Here is a 21,753-nt window from a genome sequence, read left to right on the forward strand (position 1 = left end):
CCAACCAGCAACTGGGCACCATCCTGCACTCCCTCCACTCACTCAGGACAACCTGTCCACAAAAAAAATTGTGGGGGAGAGGATGCTCCTGAATCCAGCAGAGTCTGACTGTGACATGCCTGTTTCATCTGTCCCACCACAAAGACAACAGAAGAAACTGGAGCAGTAGACCCCAGAACCCAAAGGCCTTCTGTGGGGCAGTGATTACCCAGCCGCAGCTCCCCCCCACCCCTCCCACACCAGGCTGCTGTGGAGAAGCTGAGCCAGGCCCACAAATGAATCATGGCAGGCAGCAGAGCAGATGGTCAGAGTGCAAACAGCTCCCACATCATCTCTAGGCAGAGAAATACATCATACTGTGGGATCAATTAATCAAAGACAAACTGAAATAGGGACAGTCATTTTATAACATAAACACAGAAACATGCATTGACCTCAACAGAATTAACTGACCCAGTAAAATAACTTACAAGTTCACCAACTAAACTCCAGTCTCCAGTGGTGTCTGCTGGGATGGGAGAGGAGAAAGGCCTCACAAGAAGTTGCTCACAAATTTAAGAAACCCCCCCCCCCTTTGAAAGCAGCTCTCATTACCACCCATCACAGCACAGTCCCACTCCTCTCCAATGCAGCTGCTCTCTGGTGGCCAAATAGAGGGAGACCTCCCAGGTACTCCAGTCCAGAGCAGGCAGAGACTATGCCCCCGTTTCCCCTCTCTCCTGGAAAACTGCAGCTGTGTTGAGCTGAAATGCAGCAAATTCAGTTCTGCCCACCACATCAAACATCTCCAGATGCTTCTAGAGAATGATGAGAGACAGGATATCAAAAAAGAACAGCTGGGGCAGAGAATAGGAAAAAATAAAAAGTGAAAACCCAGCCCACTCAGCACTTTGTATCTTAAACTTCACAAAGCTTACCACTCTGCAAGAAGTACAGAAACTACCCAGCAATTATGATATGAAACAAGAAAGAATTCCCTGCTCCAAACAAAACTATGTGGCTGGGGGGCGGGGAGGGCAGACTGCTAGGGGAGGATAAGAGGGGCTGCGGGGACTTGTGCCATAGCAAGTGGTGCTCTCAGATCACTCCTCACAGTCTCTAGGGATCATTCACAGTACCTGGGATCTGGAGCCATCAAAAGTAAGACAAGTGCCTTAGCCCCTGTACTATCTCTCTGGTCCCTAAACAGAATTGTTTTTGCCTTCACCACTCTACTATCTCTCTGATCACTCCCTAAAATTGCTTTGGCTTTTCCCCATTTTTAGGAGTAATATATATTTATGTAAAAATATAAATGTAAAAGCATATAAAGAATAAAATAAGATGAAATATCAAGCTCCTATTATCAAAATTTTATTACTACAAACATTTTTCTATCTTCCCAGAAATCTCTCATAAATCTATTGTGAATTTTTCTTCTACAGTTTTAATTTATCTGTATATTTTGTTCCCATCTGTGAATAAAGGAGCAAGACCCTTGACATTAGTCATTTAAAATTAAACTATTCCATCATTTTTAATGGCTACATAGAATTCAACTGTATAATCCAAACACTACTGTTTGTTTTTTACTTCAACAAACTGAGTGGGTCAGAGCAATAGTACAGTGGGAAGGGCATTTGCCTTGCACACGGCTGACCCAGGTTTGATTTATGGTCCCTCAAGCCCACCAGGAGTGATCCCTGAGTACAGATCCAGGAGTAAGCCCTGAACACTGCAAGATGTAGCCCTAAAGCAAAACAAAACAAAAAAAAAAAACAACCTGAGCATCTACTGATGTTCCAAGCATCAAAAGCACAGTGAGGTACAAGAAAGGCAAGACCACTGTCAAAACAAAACTTAAATTCTAGCAGGGGAAGCTGCATGCAAATAAGTACAGAGCATCTGAAGGCAGGATGAATGCTAACAGAAAATCAAGAGGGACTTTTAAAAGGACTCAAAGAAAGTATCTCCTAATTTCTGTGGTCTCCTTCCTAGTTTCTGGTGCTCTTCCTAAAGAGCTGATCCTTGAACAGAGACCTGAGACAGTCATAGAAAGCAGGAGATCAGAACATTTGAGGAAGGGAAAATAGTAGAGGAGTTAGGATGCAAGTCATGCATGGGCTCAATCTCAGTCCAGAGTACATCAATGGCAACATTGAACCGCCAGCTCCAAGGATGAGGCATGCTAGAAAAGCCCCTAAGCCCACTGAGCATCTTTGAGGAGATACCAACTCAGCCCTAATATAGATCATTCTAGGGAAAGGAAAGTGCTATGCACAAAAACCTCAAGGCAGGACAGATCTGGTTCATTCATGAACTAGCAAAGATGCCCACAGGGTCAAGGGGTAGTAAAGGGCCAAATGCCTAACAAAGTGCCAACCTAAGAGAAAGCTGAGATGAGAGAATCAGCAAGAAGGGCCCCAGGCTCAGCCTGGGCTTTTATTTCAAGCATTCTGTGAAGTTACTAAAGAGATTTCAGTGGAACAAGCAAGGTCTGATTTACATTTGAAAAGATCCTGTTGGCCCAGTGGGGAAGAGCTGCAGGGAGGCACAGAATAAGAGAGCAGCTAGGAACTATATCTCCAAGGAGAAAGATAGTACCTTGGACAGTGGTGCAAGAAAGCTGTGGCTGCAAAGAGAACCCACGAGCCAGGAAGAAACAAACCATCTAGGTTTCAATCAAGGGGTTACGGCTCTATGGTTATTGGTGCAACATGGAAGGAAGCAGTGGGCAAGAATAAGATTCAGCAGATAAGCCCAATGCAAGTTTCATAAGGTTCAGAGTGGGGATTCTGGTTTGGGGAAAGACTATACATTATTTTTTGCTGTAGTGCCACAACTGGCAGTGCTTGGGGAATTCCACAATGCTGAGGATCAAACCCAGAAGTCCTTCGTACAAACCATCAATTCCAGCTTCCTGAGCTATCTCCATAACCCCTGTAAATATTCTTTTATTTTTAATTACTAAGACATAGAACAATCAAATTGGGATGTGTTTTCAGTCTGTCATCTTACTAGAATCAGTTACTGTAGGACTTTAAGGGCAGATTCTTTAAGACTTTCTATGCAGACAATCAGGTCATTCATGAGGAGAGTTCATTTTATTTCTTCTTTTCCAGACTGCCTTTGTGTTCCCTTTTTCCTTCTTCACAAGGTCCTGATCTCTGGGGGAGAGTGGTCTTTTGTCATTAAGTACAGTATCTGCTAATGAGCTTTACAAGATACATTGCATCCAGCCACAGAAGTTCCATTGTAACTTTGTGCAAAGCTTTTTTAATCATTAATGTTAAAAGTTATTTTTTTATCATTAATATTTAAAGTTATTATCATTAATACAGAATTCTGTCTATTTTTCCTTCATTAATTGTAGTGTTTCTTTCTTTTTTGGGGGGCCACACCCAATGACACTCAGGGGTGACTCCTGGCTATGTGCTCAGAAATCACTCCTGGCTTGGGGGACCACATGGGACCCCAGGGATCTAAGCACGGTTCATCCTGGATCAACCGCATGCAAGACAAACGCCCTACCGCTGTGCTATCGCTCAACCCCCAATTGTAGTTTTTCTTTAAATAGTCAATATTACAATTATATATGTACTTTTGGGGGGTTCACACCATGGTGATGCTGGGAAGACTAGCAGAGTGATTAACCCAAGCCTCTGCTCTTCCTGCATGCAAAGTATGTGTTCCAACAATGGCTTTTTGGGTTTTCTGTTTGTTTGTTTGTTGAGCCACACCCAGTGGTGCTCAAGTTACTCCTAGTTCTGCCTTCAGATATTACTCCTGGCTGTGCTCAGGGGACCATAAGAGCTGTTGGGGATCATACATAGTTAGCCACTTGCAAAAACATCCAACTCGTTTTACCATTGCTCTGGCCTCCAATGGCTGGCTTTTTTAATACTGAACCTATCTTTACTTTCCAGGATAAATCTCACCTAGTCATCAAATTTGGGTTGCCATTATTTCTTCAAGAAATTCTAAAAAAAAAAAAAAAGAAGAAATTCTATACTTCATCTCCTCCTCTTCTGGGACCCCAATGGCACTGAACATTCTGATTCTGCTGATTCTCAGGTCCTTTCTACTTTTTTAAAAATTAAAAATAAGATGTTTTATTTTATAGGGACTGAAAATACAGTACAGAAAGTAGGGTGCTTGCCTTGCAAGTAGCTGACTGATCTGGATTCAATCTGGACTGATCTGGTCCCATCACAAAAAAAAAAAAAAAAAAGAAAAAGAAAAAGAAAAAAAGTATTTTATATAGCCTTAAGTAACACTGTTATAATAGTGTTAACATTTGTGTTTTGATGTCTGTTCAACTTTGGGGGGCACACCCAGTGGCACTCGGTTACTCAGAGTTTATTCCTAGCTCTGGCCATGTGCAAGGCCCTTCAGCTGTGCTATCATTTTGACCCCTAATATCTGTTCAACTTTTAGTTTTCTTTTTCTTTGTTTGTTTCTTTTTTGTTTTAAGGTCACACCAGCAGTGCTCAGGGTTACACCTCGCTCTACGCTCAGAAATTGCTCCTGGGGGCCGGGCGGTGGCGCAAGAGGTAAGGTGCCTGCCTTGCCTGTGCTAGCCTTGGACGGACCACAGTTCGATCCCCCGGCGTCCCATATGGTCCCCCAAGCCAGGAGCAACTTCTGAGCACATAGCCAGGAGTAACCCCTGAGCGTTACCGGGTGTGGCCCAAAAAACAAAAACAAAAAAAAAAAAAGGGGCCCGGAGAGATAGCACAGCGGCGTTTGCCTTGCAAGCAGGCAATCCAGGACCAAAGGTGGTTGGTTCGAATCCCGGTGTCCCATATGGTCCTCCATGCCTGCCAGGAGCTATTTCTGAGCAGACAGCCAGGAGTAACCCCTGAGCACCGCTGGGTGTGGCCCAAAAACCAAAAAAAAAAGAAATTGCTCCTGGCAGGCTCAGGGGACTATATGGGATGCCGGGACTCGAACCACCTTCTGCATGCAAGGCAGACACCCTACCTCCATGCTATCTCTCCAGCCCCAATTTTAGTTTTCATTCTGTTGTTCAATTGCATAATCCTCACTTCCTGCCTTTTTTTTTTTTTTTTTTTTTTGCTTTCTGTCTTATCTCCATTTAGTTTAGCCCATGTAGTGGAATTTTTCTTATTCAGTTATAGGGATTTTTGTTTGTTTGAATTTTTGGTTTTTGAGTACCCAATGGTACTCAAGTATATGCTGGTTCTGTGCTCAGAAGTCACTCCAGGTAGGCTCAGGGATCATATAGGATACTGGGGATTAAACCCTAGTCGGCTATGTGTAGGGCAAACACCATGCCCACTGTGCTATTATCCAGCCCCACTTACTGTGTTTTTTTCCTTATCTTCTTCACTTCTTCTTTTTCAACTTTTATTTCTCCTCTTTTGTCAGCTCCTTATCTATTTTTTTTTCTCTCTTCATTTTTCTCCTTTTTTCAAAAGAGGGGACAACAAAACTTTGTCTTGCCATTAATTTCTTCTTAAAAATACTTCTTATATCTTTTATTGATGTGGAGGCTATACGAGAGCACATACCTGTGTTCCAGGTTATTCCTGGTGTGCTCAGAGGACAGTATGTGGTGCCAGAGATTTGAACCTGTGCTGACTATTTGTAAGGGAAGCACCTAAACCCCGTATTATCTCTCCAGCTCATTTCTACACATGGGGGAGCCCCACAGGGTGGAGGGGATAGAACTGGTCACATGCATGACATGTGCCTTAAGCCCTGTAGTATCTCTCCAGCTTTCATTTCAAGAGTGATCCTTTTTTGGGGGGGGGAGGGGGCACACCTGGCAGTGCTCAGGGGTTACTCCTGGTTCTGCGCTCAGAAATCACACTTGGCAGGCACAGGGGACCATATGGGATACCAGGATTTGAACCAGGATTCATCCTGGATCAGCTGCGTGCAAGGCAAATGCTCTACCCGCTGTACTATCTCTCTGGCCCCAAGAGTGCTTGCCATTAATTATGGGGTTTATTTATAAAAGATACTTTAAAGATTTCCTTAGATTATTCTAGTATCCCAACATTGGTATATAGTGACTAATTAGTTCTTTTTCTGGGGTGGGAGATGAAACAATATCAATAATGCAGCAAACAATGGTACAATCCTGCATAATTAGTGTCCAAAACTCTGCTAGCTACAAGCTACCCACATCAAGATATCATCAATGTTAGTTTTTCTAATTTATTTTTTATGGTCATTTGGGTAATATGGCTACAATAGGATTATTCATGGTTTTTATGTACAAAGGTCCTAGTTCAATTCTCCTTAGGATGATGAATACTGGACTGTATTTTGAATATTTTTTAAATTATAAATGGGAATGAGAGATTGTACAGGATCTTGCTTGCCTTGCATGCAGCTGACGCAGTTTGATTGCCAGCACCACATAATTCCCTGAAGTACTGCTAGAAATTGTCCCTAAATCAAAATCAGGAGTAAGCCCTGGGCACTGCGCACTGCCAGGTGTAGCTCAACTCCCCGTCTTCTAACAAATTATATTATGGTCTTATTGAAATTCAATGCAGAATGTTGGTATTTTCATTCTAGCAGACAATCAACCATCTAGGAGACAAGTTCTGACAGATCCTATGAGTTATGTTTTCTATGCCAGCTCCATTTTCAAAGTCTGCTCTCATGTGTCCTCTTGTGTGCGCCACCACACATGAGGCATCGGTGGAGTCCCTTTATTCTAGTCTATGGTGTGCTGTTGAGATCAGATGGATGGCTGCACAGCGAAGGGCAGGCCCTGGTACCCACAAACAATGATGTGCAGTAGCTTTCTTATGTGGCTCCCTGTTTTCTTTGGTTTAGTTTGTTTGGGGGTTAAACCCAGTGGTACTCAGGACACTCCTGGCCAGCTTGGGAGACCAACTATATGGAATGTGAATATCAAACCTGGGTCAGCCACATGCATAGCAAACACTCTACCCGCTGTACTATTACTATTGCTCCGGCCATGGCCCCATTTTCTCCTTGGGCTTTCCTTCCTGTCCTCTGGCCAAAAAGCTGGAGATTAAGTTATACAAGCTGACATGCATTTCCGGCACTGTGCCCAAATCAGAAGCCAAATAGCAGCAAGGCAAGTGAGAGAAAAGGCAGCCAAACTCACTCCACCCTCTGGAACAACCTCAGTTCCTCTGACCAGGTGTAAAGGTTCCCCTTGCTCAATGTTAGAAGCCCTGAGATCTCCCTCAGAGCCACTGTCACTCACATAGCCCTAATGCACCTGGACCTACGGCACTACAGCAAAACTAGCAACAAACTTCGGGTTGTATCCTCTGTCTGAGCTTAGAGCCTGTTTTCTATCTCAGAATAGTATCTACAAGATCTTCTGGAGCTCTCATTTTGTGCCCTAGAGTCCACTGCTGAGTTTAGAGTTGTCAAGTCCTGAAATGGGAATACCAGAGGAAAAATGAATCCTAACCAATGAAAAAGGACTTCCAATTCTGGCTGTCTTCTCTAATATGTCTGATCTCTTTAGACCATGCAGGGGTCTCAAACTCAATTTACCTGGGGGCCGCAGGAGGCAAAGTTGGGGTGATCCTTGAGTGCAAAGTCAGTAGTAAGCCTTGAACATTGGGGGTGTGTGACCCAAACAACTAAAACAAAACAAAACAAAACAAAAAAAGATTCCTCTAGGGCAGGGCCACAAAATGTTGTACGGAGGGCCGTTTGTGGCCTGTGGGCCACAAGTTTGAGACCCCTGGTTAGAGAGTCTTAAACGGCTATTAGATGCATTTTGTGCAGGCATTTGTGCATCCAAGTGGATTTTAGACATGCACATATCCTGCCCTGTCCGAGGGGTGGGGGGGGGTCATGTGTACACACATTTATTTGAGGAATTGCCAGGTCACTTGGTGAATGCATATTCAGATGAGCAGAAACAATCAAAACCTTTTACAAAGTGGCCTTTGCCCAGAAGACTCAGAGTCTCTGCTGTGACTGGCTATCACTGACATGCAAAGTTTCAAATAGGATCTTTTGGTAGAGGTGCAGCGGCATCTCATTGTGACTTGGCTGATGTTTCTCTAGGGACCATTGCAGGTGAGCTTCTTTCTATAAATTTACTGGGCCTTTGGATTTCCTGTTTTGTAAAACACCTCTTCAGAGCTATGTTCCTTTTGTTTTATTTTTTTTTTCTATATTGGCTTGTTTCTTCCTTCCTGTCAATTTCTGCAGTTCTTTATTCTAGAGAGAAACTCTTTGTTGGTTAATTGTGCTGAACGTATTTTTCCCAGCTTGAATTTTCTCCTTTTTAATAATAGCTCTTCACTAATATAAGCTTTTGGCGTGTTTTTTGTTGTTGTTTGGCGACCAACCCAATAATGCTCCGGGTTTACTTCTGGCTCTGCACTCGGGAATCACTCTGGTGGACTCAAAGGACCATATGGGATACTGGGGATCAAACCCGGGGAGGTGGTGTGCAGGTAAACCCACAGTACTATTGCTCCTATGATTAATTTGGTTCTCTTGGGGTTTTGTTTGTTTTTGTTTTTTGGCCATATCCAACATGCTCATATGTTACTCCTGGCTTTGCACTCAGGTATTCCTCCTGGCAGTACTTGGAGGACTTGTATGGTATACTGGGGACTGAAACCAGGTCGGTTGCATGAAAGGCAAATGTCCTACCCACTGTACAATCTTTCAGGCCCAAAAAGTTTTTATTTTAATGTAATACTAAAGGAATTTTTTCCTATATGAATAGACACAACTTTTGTCTACTTAAAAACTATTTTTACCTGTATATCCTAGTATTTCTTTTTTGATTTATTTTGCTTTGGGGGCCTCAAGGGCTACACCCAACTCAGTGCTTGGGGGTCACTTCCGACAGTGCTCAGAGGACCATGCTGTGGAAAGTATTGAACTTGGGGTCTCCATAAGAAAAGTCTGCACTCCTTGCAGCCCTTTGAGTCATGATCCAGCCCTATCTACTGTATCTTCAAGCAATCTCTCCTGCCTCAGCATTTTGTGAATCTCAATTCGAGCACAAAAAGGTATAAGACTGCAAAATGACCAAAAAGAGAGCACTCTGGAGGTAGAGAAGAACTGACCTGAACAGGTGTCAGAGAAGAATAGACCTGAACAGGTAACTTTACCTCTTTGAGCAGCAATCCCTTCATCTCTGTTTAAAGACATACTAACCATATGGCAACGCAAGTGTAAAGCTCTTAACAAAGTTGGCACACACTAGGTGCTTGGTAAACAGTGAGAATGGTGGTCTTTTCACTTTATGACACTGCCACAACTGCCTAAACCTTGTGGCTGCTTCATGAAACATGCCATTTGAGGACAGCAAAATGCAAACACCGCTCTCAACAGGACAGCAAATTCTCCTTGTCATTCCTAACCAGCCAACCCTGACAGTTTAAAGCCCATCATCGTAAACTAAGCACAAGGGTTTAATGCAAAAAAAGATGCTTTTCTCACAAAATCAAATCGTTCTGGACTCCCATGGGGATGGAAAGGTAGCAAGCTGGGAAATCACAGGAATGAGCAAGGCAGTGTGGTGGGGAGACTGCCTCCACCAAATTGGATTGCCTGGGTGCAAGAAGGGGTGATGGAGGGAAGAGAGGGCATGTGCTGGCTTGTGTGCACACTGGCAAGAATGTACAATCACATACACCTCTTGGAGGAGTTGTGCATCTGAGTCCATCAGGGATTAGATACCTTCAGGGAGTTGGGATGTTCTCATCAGCCTGCGATTTGCTGTACAGCCCCAGTGGCAATCTACTCTGATGTCCAGCCAGTTTTTTGGGTCCCCAATACCCTCTACCCCTCTATGAGACACACATCTACCTCTCTATGAGACACACATGTATTCAGAAAACATTCTTTTGGTGTGAACCTGCTGACTGAGTGAGGAAGGAGCAGGCACTGCATCCTCCCCAGGGCTCACTCTGAGTACAATTGGCAAGGCCTTCTGGATGTTGTGTTCTACAGTTACTTGCTAGAGTGCGAGTTCCCAGGAAGATTTTTCCATGATTCTGGAATAGCCCATTGCCCTCCCCAGGCACTTTGTACCTCACGGGACTTCACGTGAGACGGAGCCAGTGTTGGGATCTGAAAGGAGGACAGAGGGGAGGGTTTGGTACCTGAGCCTAGAGTTTGTCCATCGGAGTCAAGGGAAAGAACCACTGAATCTGCAACACAAGAGGACAAGTTCATTTCTTTCTCCTTCTCCTGGTGAAAGCAACAAGCTCCCCAGGGCTCTTCCCACAGCCTCCCCAAGGGAAAGTGGCTGGAATGGAGTCAGCTGTGAGGCCCGTGCTCTCCCATTCCTGGGCCAAAGGCCCTCTGAGCCCAGCCCCCAGGCATCCCACCCCTGGGAGAAACAGCTCAGGATAGATGTTCAGCTCAGGCCCCAAATTCTTCAGAGGCATTTTCTGCCAAATTAGGAGACAAAGTTACTCCTTTCTCATCATGAAAATAAAATTAAAATATAAATAAAGAAAACTTCCCTCCTGCTTTTGATTAAAGGCACTAACATTTCCCATTGACTTCTCCTTTTCTTCTATCCATATTCACTAATTTATGATTTCTCCTCCAAAAAAGCTAAAATGGCCTATAGGAATTTAGCATATGCATTGCAATTTAAAAAATAAAGAAGCCAAAGAGAGGAAAAATAGTTCACAGTTAGGGCAATATTAGTACTCAAAATGCATGCCATGAGGATATTACAAACATCACACACAGTGGGAGGAGGGCAGAAGGATAGTACAGTGGTTAGGGCACTTCCCTTGCAGAAGGCTAACCCAAGTTCGATATCTAACACTCCATATGGTCCCGAGTCCAGCCAAGGTGATCTGGGCACAGAGCCAAGAGTAAACCCTAAACATCACTGGGTATGCTCTAATACCCACAAAACAAATTTACAAATAGAATCAAGGAGCTGAGCTTCCAAAGAGCAAAAAAAAAAAAAAAAAAAAAAAAGGGGGGGGGTGCGAGGAAAATGAATAACTAAAGAGCAACTCCCACAATGCCGTCACTCACTCACTCACTCACTCACTCACTCACTCACTCACTCACTCACTCACACAAACCACTTGTTGGCCATCTACTTATGTGCAAGCTTCTAGACTGGCTCAGTGATAGAGCAGCAAACAATGTAGACCTGATCTTGGCCCTTGTCTGTCCCTCTCATCTGTCCAGGCAAGGAAAAAAACTGACCATACAACAAGTGTTTCAACTAAAAGATGATGGTGTGAATAAGAGTGCTGTGAAAGTTTCTGTCTGGAATAAGTGAGTGAGGTGAGTGAGGGAATTGGTAAGGGAAGGTGTGCTTCAGTGGAGAAGTGTCACTTGATGGGACAGCTGAGAAATAAGTAAGACTTAATAAGCTGATACAAATAAAATGTGAAGGCCAACAGAATGCCAGGTATGAAGGCCCATAGTATAATGAAACAGAGCTAGAGCAAGTGAAAGATCAAAACATTAAAGCACAGAGAAAAATTTCTCTTGGGACAGGGGAGGGGGTTGTCTTTACAAAAGAAGACTGAGTCTTCTGCATCATTTCTATGATAAGTAGTTGTGACTCTTGGGTGGTTAATTCTTTCACCATGAGCCAATACAAAACTATGGCAGGAAGCCAATACATAGTTCAACAGAAGCAATTCGAAGGAACACCAAGATCATTTAAGGCTTAGCTCTCCCAAGAGATCCCAAATGCAAAGGGATTGCTCACATTCAAAGGCTGGTTCACATGAAGACCTCCTGGCCAGATGTGCAGGAGGCTCCATGCCACCATGCAAAACTAAACTGGGCATCCTTTTCTCTTCCTGCTCATGGAAATCCAGCAAACATGCTCCTGGCCAGAGACAATATCTGCTAACCAGACACACCAGGAGCTGGGACACCTCCCCCCACCCTAAAACCCTCTCCATCACAGAGCCCCCAGCACTCCTTAAGAAGTATTGTTTTTTCTCACAACCAAGTGTTTACTAAACTGGGGTGGGGAGCACAGCACAGTTGTGAATATGGATCAGAGGTAGAAATTCAGTATTGCCAATATAGGCAGTTCCTGGGCTCTGAAACTTCCCAGGAAAAGCTAAGATTGACATTTTTTTTAACTCTAGAAATGCAGACATACATTCATATCTGTGCTGACCAGATGTCCTATCTCATTCATATGCAAGGTACTGTGTCTAGCTTTACGGTGTACATAAGGATAATATTTGCCTCTTGTCACTGATGCCCCCTGGAAGAGAAGTCCCTTTCTCCCTTATTTTTATTGCTTTTGGTTTTTTTTTTTTTTTTTTTTTTTGTGGTTTTTGGGTCACTCCCGGCAGTGCTCAGGGGTTACTCCTGGCTCCATGCTCAGAAATTGCTCCTGGCAGGCACGGGGGACCATATGGGACGCTGGGATTCGAACCGATGACCTCTTGCATGAAAGGCAAACGCCTTACCTCCATGCTATCTCTCCAGCCCCTGCTTTTGGTTTTAAGGTCACACTTAGTGGTACTCAGGAGTGATGCCCAATTCTGTGCTCCGATCACTCCTAGCAGTGCCCAGGGATTGATCGTACCTGGGCCTCCTGTTTGCAAAGCCTGTGCATAGCCTGATAAGTTCTCTTTGGCCTCCCTTTGCCTTGTAAAAAGAGCTTCAGTTATACCTTTGACAGTCACTCCAGTAGGCAGACCAGAGGGAACAGGAAACATGGTGCCTGTCTTCCAGCATTTCCCTCTCCCCCAAGATCTGTGGGCCAATTACAGGCACCCCTTGTTCCTGTCTCCAGCAGCAGGCAACCCGGCTTTATTTTCCACCTCTACACATTTGCAGAAAAAACATCTGCCTATTCTTTTGTAATTGTGCTCCTAACCATAGTCCTACCTCCATTTAGTCCCGACTTTATAGCATATCTCCCTTCATACTCAAGAAGTATACCTTGAGTGTCTGCTTCCATCAAAACCCTTCAGGAGCTTCCAGAAGATGCTCAGACCAAGTTCAAACTCAAATTCAAGATTTTCACCAATACACCAAGCTATTTCTATTCCCCAAAGAGAAATAACCTTCTAAGTTTTCCAACATCAGACATATTCTCGTCCTATTTGCACAAAAAGAGCTCCCACCTTCCCACTGAGAAAATCATCCAGCCTTCTTCTTTTGGGGGTGGGGGGGTGTATCAAACCCAGCTATGCTCAGGTATTACTCCTAGCTCCACACTCAGGGATCACTTCTGGTGGGGCTCAGGGTCCCATATATGATTCCAGAGATCAAACACAAATCAGTCACATACCAGGCAAGCACCTTGAGAGCTAGTTTATCACTCAAGCCAAGCCCTTCTTCTTTTCTAGGTATCCATTACTGTGGCACTGAGGGTTGCACCCTGGGCCTTACACATGGGCTCTCCAGCTCAACCACATCTCCAGCCTGACCCTCTTCCTGAAGCTGTCTTGGATCATTCCTGCTCACTCTTCCCTGGCAGCAAATTTTCTTTTCTTTTCTTTTTTTTTTGGTTTTTGGTTTTTGGGTCACACCCAGCAGTGCTCAGGAGTTACTCCTGGCTCTACGCTCAGAAATCGCTCCTGGCACGTTCAGGAGACCATATGGGATGCCGGGATTCAAACCACTGTCCTTCTGCATACAAGGCAAATGCCTTACCTCTATGCTATCTCTCCGGCCCCCAGGAAATTTTTTCATAAGCATCAGAAGCCTTTGCTTCTCTTTTCCTCTCATTAAGTGGTAAGTTCCCCCACAGAAAAGGAAGGCTGCTCATTCTGAGGTTCTGAGGCCTCGTGCCCTGACACAGAAGGCCAACAAATTCATCAAGTAAAGGAGTCAATGAAGAAACATCTTGCTTTCTTTTCAAAGACGATGCAAGCTGTGATTTTTCACAAACTGGGGACAGATGACTCTGCATACAGATGATCATTCACTTCAAGATGACCTTGACCTGTCCTTTTTTTCCGGGAAGCTTCAGCAGCTCTAGCCTGACCTTGTGGTAGGAAGATGAAAGCATACCCACAAACCAGAGTGAGGGAGTAAGGGAAGTGCCCCAGGAGCTTTCGAGGTGAGAGATCACTTTCACCTGGAGGAGATTAGGAGATTGTCTGAGGATCTGCCGGCCCAGACGAGCAACAATAAAAACAGCGGATCAAATTTCAATCGCAGTAGACAAGTATTTTTCCAATCGCAATTTACCTCCTTTGTACCAAAGCAGTTCTGAAATAATCTCTGAAACGTTCACCTAAACTTGAAGAAAACAGCTCAACAGAAAAGACTAAAACTTAAGTCTGGATGTTAACAATGAGTTGTTTCTGGGTGAAGAAAAATTATAGGTGATGCTTTTTTATTCTCTGTACTTTTGCAAAATGTCTACAATTACATTTTAGAAAGAAGAAGAAGAAGAAAAAGAACTGGAGAGAAAAAGCACCTCCTTAATCCAGCTCTTGGATTTTAACTTTGATTTTCAGGGAATCTTTTTCCAGCTCAGAGCTCCTGAATTGCATCTGGTGGGGGTTTCAGGAATGAAACTAGGGCTACTTACAGGTACAGGCAAAGAGTGAACTCCAGTCTGCTAAACCATCTCCCTAGATCTTTAGGACTTTGACTTTGAATTCCTCAGTACTAATACAAAATCATGCAAGGATTTCTCAATGCCTTCATTAATCCTTGTGCATGCAAAAGCCATTCAGCTTTCTCAGGTGCCAAGAATACTTTATATATCATGGTACTTCAGTATAACCTCAAGGACATGAATTTTTTTTGTTTGTTTGTTTTTTGGTTTTTGGGCCACACCCGGCGATGCTCAGGGGTTACTCCTGGCTGTCTGCTCAGAAATAGCTCCTGGCAGGCACGGGGGACCATATGGGACACCGGGATTCGAACCAACCACCTTTGGTCCTGGATTGCCTGCTTGCAAGGCAAACGCCGCTATCTCTCCGGGCCCAAGGACATGAATTTTAAAATGAAATGGGCCTTTTGGGAGCTGGAGAGATAGCATGGAGGTAAGGTGTTTGCCTTGCATGCAGAAGGCTGGTGGTTTGAACCCCGGCATCCCATATGGTCCCTGAGCCTGCCAGGAGCTATTTCTGAGCATAGAGCCAGGAGTAACACATGAGTGCTGCTGAGTGTGACCCAAAAACAAAACACGAAAAAAAAAAAAGAGGCCTTTTTCCTTTTGTTAATTTCTCTCCATTCTCTAATTATCATCAAGCACCAAAGTATGAAGAGTGACCCAGGGAGACAAATAATAGGCACCTAAAATGTGGTCAGGGTTTGCCCCAAACAGATGACAGCCTCATTGGAGGAAAAAGTCCAGCTTTTGCAAATGGTGATGGCATGCTCCAGAGAGCATGTGTCTCTACAATGCAGAAGATACAAATGAGCGGGTAGAAATTTCAGGAGGAAGAGAATGACATGGTTATGTTCCTGTGAATGTTGACAGCGTTTGCCCTGCATAACACAGGTAAAGATCTAGAGAGTTCGTTTGGTCATCCATTCATTGTGTTTACTCTGAAGGATGTCAGATTGTTTTAGTTATAAACTACTTTGACAGCTACAGGGAAAATTCTGTCTTCAACAAAATGAGAAGTTTTGTTTTTCAAGAAACAGAGCAGGAATATCCAAATCTCTCACTCCCAGGCTAGCAAATGTGTCATTTTTATTTCAAGCAGCCCAGGCCCCAGATATCCCTGGCTTATCAGGACCCAGGCGGCCATGTGGAGTGCTACACTAGTGACAAAACAGAATTCCAGACCCAAACAGAACAGAACACTTCAGCTCATGAGGGCTCAGTGAGGAAACCTAGAATTTACTGGAACTCCTTTATTATGATCAGATGTTTCCTGTGTCTGGTTTCTGAAGCAGATTACAACAGGAATATGAAGAATGGGGCTCAATCTTGACCATCACTTGGAGAGGCTTCCAAAACTCACACCATGCACGGAGGGAGTTCCACTTCAGGGACATAGTCTACACACAGCCAGCACCATGCACCTGGTGTCAGCCCCAGGGAGGAAAGAACAGACAAGAGAAGAAAGCTGCTCCCTCGAGTTATTCACAGCCCACAGGTAAAAATAAAAACACACCAAGTTCAACATTCTACAGTTAACAATATGCTATTATGTATGTGGAATTTATTGAGGGGCCATCAAAAATATGCTCACAACACAGACACACACAGAAAGCTCTGTAACATGAGGCAGAGGCACCTCTTACCACCTGGTTGGCTAGTTCACAACAGCATGATTACATACATGCAAAGATGGGCAAGGAAGCCAATTGCCTGGTCTATCTTCACCTGCACAATATTAAAAAGCAGGGATGTGTTGGGACATTACTCCCACAGGTTTGAGTCCTGATACATCATACACGTGTACACACACACACACACACACACACACACATACACACACACACACACACACACACAAAAAGATGTTTCACTGTTCAACAATTTATCTGTTAAGCAGCAAACTTACACAGCAGATTTCAGGATGCAACAGTATGAAAAAAAAAGTTTCTCTTCTCAAGGAATTGGGCCTCACTTAGCAGTGCTCAAGGATCCCTTTTGGCTCTGAACTCAGAAATTCCTCCTAAAAATTCCTAGATGATGCCAGGGATCAAACCCAGGCCAGTCATGTGCAAGGCAAATGCCCTACCCATTATTCCTGGCCCCAGGAAACAATAGTTTGATTTAAAATAAAAAATAAATGTCTGGGCCCGGAGAAATAGCACAGCGGCGTTTCCCTTGCAAGCAGCCGATACAGGACCAAAGGTGGTTGGTTCGAATCCCAGTGTCCCATATGGTCCCCTGTGCCTGCCAGGAGCTATTTCTGAGCAGGCAGCCAGGAGTAACCCCGAGCAATGCCGGGTGTGCCCCCCCCCCAAAAAAAAAGTCTGAACAGAATTATTTTGATAGACAAAATACCGTATTTGCCGGCGTATAAGACGACCCCCTAATTTTGCAGTTAAAACATAGGTTTAGGCCTATATTCGCTGTATCAGACAGAACGTTCCTGTGCTGCAACTGTATGTACCACAGTGAGCCAATCACAACAAGCAAAGGTCCAAAGGTTCTACTATAATAGACTTCCTCTCTGACTCTGGCCAATCTGAGCAGGCTTTGTACAGTGTAGATTCGGTCCAAAACATTGTCTAATTTGCATGCCTAAAAAGCCTGCTTGGATTGGCTGAATCAGAGAGGCGGTCCGAGCAGCCTTGCAGTGATTGGTGCAAGATTGAGTTGGAAAATTCGTTTTGTGGCAATAATCAGACAATTTTCGTTTAGCGGCATATTGAAACATTTTTTTGGGGGGGGGATAAGATAACATTTTCGTATGAGACGATCCCCGCTTTTCGGTTGACTTTTTTTTTGTTTCAAAAGTCATCTTATACGCCGGAAAATACGGTATAAAGAAAAGGAAACAGAGAGCAAGGCTAGGCAACACCTGCAGGAGTTTTACAAGGGCTTCCCAGAGGAAGTGTTGTATAAGCAAATTCTGGAGCCAGTTAAGAAGAAAGCAGAGGTCAAAAAGAGTTCCAGGGGCCGGAAAGATAGCATGAAGTTAAGGCATTTGCCTTTCATGCAGAAGGTTATTGGTTCGAATCCCGGCATCCCATATGGTCTCCCGGAGCCTGCTAGGAGCGATTTCTGAGTGTGGAGCCAGGAGTAACCCCTGAGGGCTGCAGGGTGTGACACCCCCCCCCAAAAAAAGGGGGTTCCAGACAGAAGGAAAACCCGCATTCACCAATCTTGTTACTTTTAAGTAACACAAAGGCCAGTGTTACTCAAGTGCAGAGCAAAGAAAACACAAGAAAGGTAGAAAATTCATTGAAGACAAGAACCAGATGTGTAAGAGGCCTTAGCAGGCAGTCACAGAGATGAATACACTGAATTTCATTTGTTTTGTTTTTTGTTTGTTTGTTTGTTTGGGGGGGGAACGCTACACCCAGCAGTGCTCAGGGTTTATTCTGGTTCTACACTCAGGGATCACTCCTGGTGGGCTTGAGAGATCATTTGGGATGCAGGAATTGAACCCGGGTCAGCAGTATGCAAGGCAATCACCTAACCTGCTTTACTATCCCTCTGGCCCAATGCATTGTATTGAGAAATTCCTGCTTTTTGTGTTTGCTGTTGTTTATTTTTGGTTTTGGTCCACAATTGGCCAAGATTTACTCTTGGATATGTGCTTAAGGATCACTCCTGACAGTGCTCAGGGGATCAGATGGGGTGTTAGGGATAAAATCCAGGTCGGCTGCATACAATGTAACCATCTTATTATCCACTGTACTAACACTTTAAAGCTCCTGCTTTAAACCAGAGGAGTAGCAATAATTTATTTATTTATCTATTTGGGCCATAAGTAGTAGTGCTTGGGATTACTCTCAGCTCAGTTACTAAAAATTTAGTGCTCTTGGGACCATGCAATCCCAGGGACAAAAAGCCTTTTCTTTCTTTCTCTTTCTCTTTCTTCTTTCTTTCTTTCTTTCTTTCTTCTTTCTTTCTTTCTTTCTTTCTTTCTTTCTTTCTTTCTTTCTTTCTTTCTTTCTTTCTTCTCTCTCTCTCTCTCTCTTCTCTTCTCTCTCTCTCTCTCTCTCTCTTTCTTTCTTTCTTTCTTTCTTTCTTTCTCTCTCTCTCTCTCTCTCTCTCCTCTCCCTCCCTCCTCCCTCCTCTCTCTCTCCTCTCCTCTCTCTCTCTCTCCTCTCTCTCTCTCTCTCTATCTCCTCTCTCTCAATCTCTCTCTCTCTCCTTTCCCTCTCTCTCTCTCTTCTCTCTCTCTCCTTTCCCTCTCTCTTTCTTCTCCCTCTTCCTCCCCCCTTCTTTCCCCCTCCCTCCCCCCTCCCTCCCCCTCTCCCTCTCCAGTGCCAGGAATTGAATTCAGGGCTTCATATAAGTCAATCAACTGCTCTACTGCTGAGCCACCACATCCCTTGTGTGATCCATGCCTTTAAATATAAACTTTGACTACTATGTGGGAACTAAATAGAGTATTCTGCCAACTGAAAGTAAAGCAATGGGGCGGGGGGCTGTGGGCAAGGAAACTGATAAGGAGGGAAATCCAATACTCCAGATGAGAAGTGACAGTGGCCTAAACTAAGGCAGTCATGACCAGAATAGAGAAAAATGCCCAGTTCCACAACCGATCTCAAAGAAATTATGATGCTGCCGAATCTTCCCTGACAGACCTGCCTGGGATGACAACTCTGGGGTAGTCATGAAATGGGGCAATCAGATCCTCCTTCCTCCCTGAAACTGCACCCAAAACCCTCCAATGTATAAACAGCCCAGCTCCACAACTGAACTAAAAACTAAAATATGGGGACCGGAGAGATAGCATGGAGGCAGGGCATTTGCCTTGCATGCAGAAGGATGGTGTTTCAAATTCCGGCATCCCATATGGTCCCCAAAGCCTGCCAGGAATGATTTCTGAGCATAGTCAGGAGTAACCCCTGAGTGGCACCGGGTGTGATCCAAAAACCAAAAAAAAAAAAAAAAAAAAAACCTAAAAAATTATGAGCAGCTGAATCTTCCCAGGTGGGCCTTCTTGGGGGTAGAAAACTCAGGGGTTTTCTGGGAATGAGGAAGGGCAGATTTCCCCAGTCCCATCAAAACCCCAGCAACCACACCCACACCCCTCATCTTGCCAGCAGAAAAATGGCCCACCTCATCAAGCTGCCAAGATACCAAATTATTCAGCTCCTGGACCATGCAACTGCATGACATCTCCAAATACCATAGTACTTAAACCCAGAAGGCTCAGAGTAATTCTGATAGAAAAGTTGCATAGAAGACCACCAAACTCGATTAGCAAAAACAGTAACACAAAAGGCTCAACTGGCACCAATCAGCCCAGTAAATCCTGAGATAATAATAAGTCATTGTGAGATAACAATATTGTGAGTTATAAGAATAATCACAATAGACACTTGAAAGCAGTATGGCAGGGGTCTCAAACTCGCGGTCCGTGGGCCATTTGTGGCCCTCCATACAATATTTTGTGGCCCGCGGCTGGCCTTCAAATATCACAGTATTCGCGATTATTCGCTTACTGAATAATTGCAATAAAATTGCATTAGTGGGGCCGGCGAGGTGGCGCTAGAGGTAAGGTGTCTGCCTTGCAAGCACTAGCCAAGGAAGGACCATGGTTCAATCCCCCGGCATCCCATATAGTTCCCCCAAGCCAGGGGCAATTTCTGAGTGCTTAGCCAGGAGTAACCCCTGAGCATCAAATGGGTATGGCCTGAAAAACCAAAAACAAAAAACAAAACAAAAAAAAATCACATTAGTAAGAAAAAAATTGCATTAAACATTCACATACCCGAGGGGCTGGCGAGGTGGCACTAGAGGTAATGTGTCTGCCTTGCAAGCGCTAGCCAAGGAAGGACGGCAGTTCCATCCCCCGGTGTCCCATATGGTCCCCCAAGCCAGGGGCAATTTCTGAGCGCTTAGCTAGGAGTAACCCCTGAGCATCAAATGGGTGTGCCCCCCCCCAAAAAAAAAAACTGCATACCCCGAGCAGTTCCGTTCGGGGTACGCAAATGTTTAATGCAATTTTTTGCGATATTTTTTCTTACTAATGCGATTTTTTATTGTGAATATTCGGTAAGCGAATAATCGCGAATACTTTGCGCCTAGCACAGACATCATTTCCGATGCTCCTGCCCGCTGTCCCTTGCATTATTGGAGGCCGAAGGGAGAGAAGTTTATTACAGAATTAGATTTGTCATACCTTCATCATGACTTCATCAAAGCCTGCAGTGAAGAGAAAGATTGATGACGAGCACAGACAATTTCAGGAAAAGTGGGAGACGCAGTATTTCTTTGTTGAGCACAAGGGCATCCCCACATATCTTATTCGCTCAGAGAAAGTTGCAGTGCACAAGGAATACAACTTGAAACGCCATTATTCAACTAAACATGCTGAGGAATGTGCAAAATATCAAGGAAATGAGAGAGCCAAGCGGGTTGCCAGTCTTAAAGCATGTCTAATGAGGGGCCGGGTAGGTGGCGCTGGAGGTAAGGTGTCTGCCTTGCAAGCGCTAGCCAAGGAAGGACCGCGGTTCGATCCCCCGGCGTCCCATATGGTCCCCCCAAGCCAGGGGCGATTTCTGAGCACATAGCCAGGAGTAACCCCTGAGCGTCAAACGGGTGTGGCCAAAAACCAAAAACCAAAAAAAAAAAAAAAAAAAAAAAAAAAGCATGTCTAATGAGGCAACAAGATTTCTTCAAGAAAGCAACCAAAGAGAATGTTGCATCAGTCGAAGCTATTTACATGTGAGATGATTGCTAAGGCAGGGAAACCATTCACAGAAGGAGAGTTTGTTAAAAAATGTATGTTACAGGCTGCAAGTATTATCTGTCCAGAAAAGAAAGGTCAGTTTAGCAAAATCAGCCTTTCTGCCAACACTGTGGCAGAGCGCATTTCTGACATGTCAAGTGACATTTATCATCAACTGTGTGAGAAAGCCAAATGTTCTGATGCATACTCAGTTGCTCTTGACAAGGGCACAGATATAACAGACACTGCGCAGCTCATAATTTATGTCTGTGGTGTTGATTACAATTTTGAATTGACAGAGGAGCTGCTCACAATAATTCCAATGCATAGCCAGACCACCGCTAATGAGTTATTTCGGCATCTATGTGATGCCATTGAGAATGCAGGTTTGCCATGGAAGATGTTTGTTGGAATAATAACCAATGGAGCGCCATTGATGACAGGGAGGAAAAATGGACTGGTGGCACTTGTTCAAAAAAAACTTGAAGAGGAGGGTGTAGAGAAGGCCATTGCTCTTCACTGCATTATCCATCAGCAAGCCCTTTGCAGT

At 44.2% G+C, this 21,753-nt stretch overlaps 1 protein-coding gene across 2 annotated transcripts in view; it reads right to left on the bottom strand.

The window, feature by feature from the left end:
• Positions 1–21,753, bottom strand: part of ST3GAL3 (ST3 beta-galactoside alpha-2,3-sialyltransferase 3) — a 246,338-nt gene that overhangs the window by 141,413 nt on the left and 83,172 nt on the right. The window contains exon 3 of one of the 2 annotated variants that reach the window (XM_049774905.1): positions 10,077–10,124. The exons of the other annotated variant lie outside the window; for it this stretch is intronic. Within the exon in view, the coding sequence (XP_049630862.1) occupies positions 10,077–10,124 (48 nt within the window). The remainder of the gene's footprint in view (positions 1–10,076; positions 10,125–21,753) is intronic. 2 annotated transcript variants of the gene reach the window in all.

This window comes from Suncus etruscus, chromosome 6 (assembly GCF_024139225.1).
Source record: "Suncus etruscus isolate mSunEtr1 chromosome 6, mSunEtr1.pri.cur, whole genome shotgun sequence".
NCBI lineage: Eukaryota > Metazoa > Chordata > Mammalia > Eulipotyphla > Soricidae > Suncus > Suncus etruscus.